The sequence below is a fragment of the Trypanosoma theileri genome, assembly GCF_002087225.1.
Source record: "Trypanosoma theileri isolate Edinburgh chromosome Unknown TM35_Tth_8_V1, whole genome shotgun sequence".
Taxonomy (NCBI): domain Eukaryota; phylum Euglenozoa; class Kinetoplastea; order Trypanosomatida; family Trypanosomatidae; genus Trypanosoma; species Trypanosoma theileri.
The window spans coordinates 838169-840634 of NW_021639850.1; the positions used below are offsets into that span (position 1 = coordinate 838169).

The 2466-nt window shown below is 42.7% G+C and overlaps 1 protein-coding gene across 1 annotated transcript; it reads right to left on the bottom strand.

Moving 5' to 3' along the window:
* Nucleotides 1-274: 274 nt before the first annotated feature.
* TM35_000084470 (uncharacterized protein) lies at nt 275-2434 on the bottom strand (the record flags this gene model as incomplete). Its single annotated transcript, XM_029024312.1, has 1 exon — nt 275-2434. One exon carries the CDS (start codon nt 2432-2434, stop codon nt 275-277), a length of 2160 nt encoding a protein of 719 aa, XP_028884715.1.
* Nucleotides 2435-2466: the final 32 nt, after the last annotated feature.

Consider the following 2466-nt stretch of genomic DNA (forward strand, 5'->3'; position numbering starts at 1 on the left):
GTTTCTCACCATACTCCTTCTCAGCAGCTGCTCCGGCTTGCTTGCCGGCTTTACAACACTTGACAGCGTCATTATATTTCTTTCGTAATTCGATTATTATTTCCAATTGTTTGCGCGATTTACCGTCTGTGCCTGTTGTTAGATTAAACACTAGCATGAATAATATCAACATAGGGGAGATCATGGTATAGATGTTTTGGGAAAGTCAAGTATGGAAACTACGGTAATTCCGATGTTTTACACATAATTTTGTGAAGGTTAAGAAGTTGAAAAACTATTCAAGTATCCACCCACTCAACACCACCCCAAGCGCAAAGCGAACTCTCTCAATTTCTTTGATCGAATCATAAAATTCATGCTTATACTTATTACGAGTGGTAGCTTCCTCTTCTTCCAATGCGGTCATCTCAGCAATTCTTTCCTGGATCCAATTTACCAAATGTGCATGCGAGTACATCGTCTTTTCCGACCAATGTTGCCACTCTTGCTCTAGTGTGGTACGTGCAAGAGCTTCCAATTCTTCAAGCTGTTTATATTGCCAACTGATCGATGATTGGTTCATGTGGATTAGCGACTGGATCCATGTGCGCATTTCCCCAACTGTCCTCTCTAGTTCACCTATTCTTCCATACAATATATCATTTTCTCGACTCTGTTGGTCTAATTCATCACTCAGCGCGGCGATCTCTTGACCCTTCCGGCCTAGTTCATTCTCTAAACCATCAGTTTGGTGACTGTTCCTACCGAGTTCATCCTTCAATAAAGCAATTTCGTGATCCCTTTGGCCCAACTTATCTTCCAAATCATCGATTTTCTGACCCTTCCAGCCTAGTTGATCCATCAATGCACCGATCTGTTGATCCTTTTGTTCTAATTCATCCTTCAACGCACTAATCTCATAATCATGTACAATAGCGTGCACTGTTGAATAGTTTTGCACACATTTACATATTTGTTCCTCCAACTCTTTCGCGTATAATTCTCCCTTGGGTTTGAAATTATTCCACTTGGCTAGTGCAGCGTCATATGTTCGTTTTGCCTCATTCCAGCCTGTATAATCATTTTCTTGCTCCCATTTATTCAACGCCTCCACGGCTAAGTTCCGAGCAGTACAAAAAGCTTCACCATTAAATTCTTTTATACGATTCCAAAACGCTTCCACGTGCCTTTTGAGCTCATCTGCACAGTTGTCAGAACCTTCTGCTTTGAGCTGATGATACACCCAAGAAGCTTTGGTACTCAACTTGTACCATTTTATCCAATATGGAGAACTTTCAGTACAAACAAACTCTCTTGTGCGAGACAACTCTGCGCGATACTGAGCTTTTTGCGCCTTCTTGGAGGCGGCTCCGTGTTCATGTTTCATAAAGTCGGCGTAGCGCCCATACACCGCATATTCGGCACCACACCTTTGTTCTTTCTTTTCAAGAAAAGTTATTTCTGCCTTTTGTTTTTCTGCCCAAGCGAGATAATCCTCTTTGGTGCCTTTCTGTGTTCCTTCTGCTAAGGTTCGTTTCTCATCCCTTTCCTTCTTAGCAGCTGCCTCAGCCTTGTTGGTGACTTGGTAAATCTTGGCTGCAGCATCATACTTCTTTAGTAATTCTAAATCTTTAGCAGCGTGCGGATCTTGTTTGGCTTCTTCCTGCAACTCAACAACACTTTTACCAATGTGATGAGATAACAATTCCGATATCGGGGCAAAACTCTTGATGCAAGAGTTAATTGTTTCCTCCAATTCTTTCGCGTATTGTTCTCCTTTGGGTATGAATTCATTCCACTTGGCTAGTTCAGCGTCATACGTTCGCTTTGCCTTATTCCAGGCTGCACGATCATTTTCCTGCTCCCATTTATCCAACGCCTCCCCGGCTGCATTCCGAGCATTGCGAAAGGCTTCACTATTGGATTCTTTTTCTATACGATCACAAAACGCTTTCTTTGTCCTAAAAAGCTCATCTGCAATGTTGTCATAACCTTCTGCTTTGAGCTGATCCAACACCCAAGAAGCTTTGGTACTCAACTTGTTCCATTTTGTCCAATATGGAGAACCTTCAGTACAAACAAACTCCATTGTGCGAGCCAACTCTGCGCGATGCTGGGCTATTTGCGCCTTCTTGGAGTCAGCCCCGTGCTTGTGTTTCATGCAATCTCTGTAGCACAAACATCCCTCATACTCGGCAGCATATCTTTGTTCAATCTTTTCAAGAAGAGCGACTTGTGCCTTCCAGCACTCTGCATGACCCAGATAACGCTTTTTGGTGTTCACCTCTGCTTTCAATAATAAAGCAGATTTCTCATGCCATTCCTTCTTAGCAGCTGCCTCAGCCTGTTCAGCAACCTCACAACTCTCGACGGCGGCATAATATTGTGCCTGCAATTCTGATGGCGCAACCGTGATTAAATTTGATAATGATGTAAAACACGCCAACATGGACATTATTGTTATTAATATCAGTGAGGATCACTGAA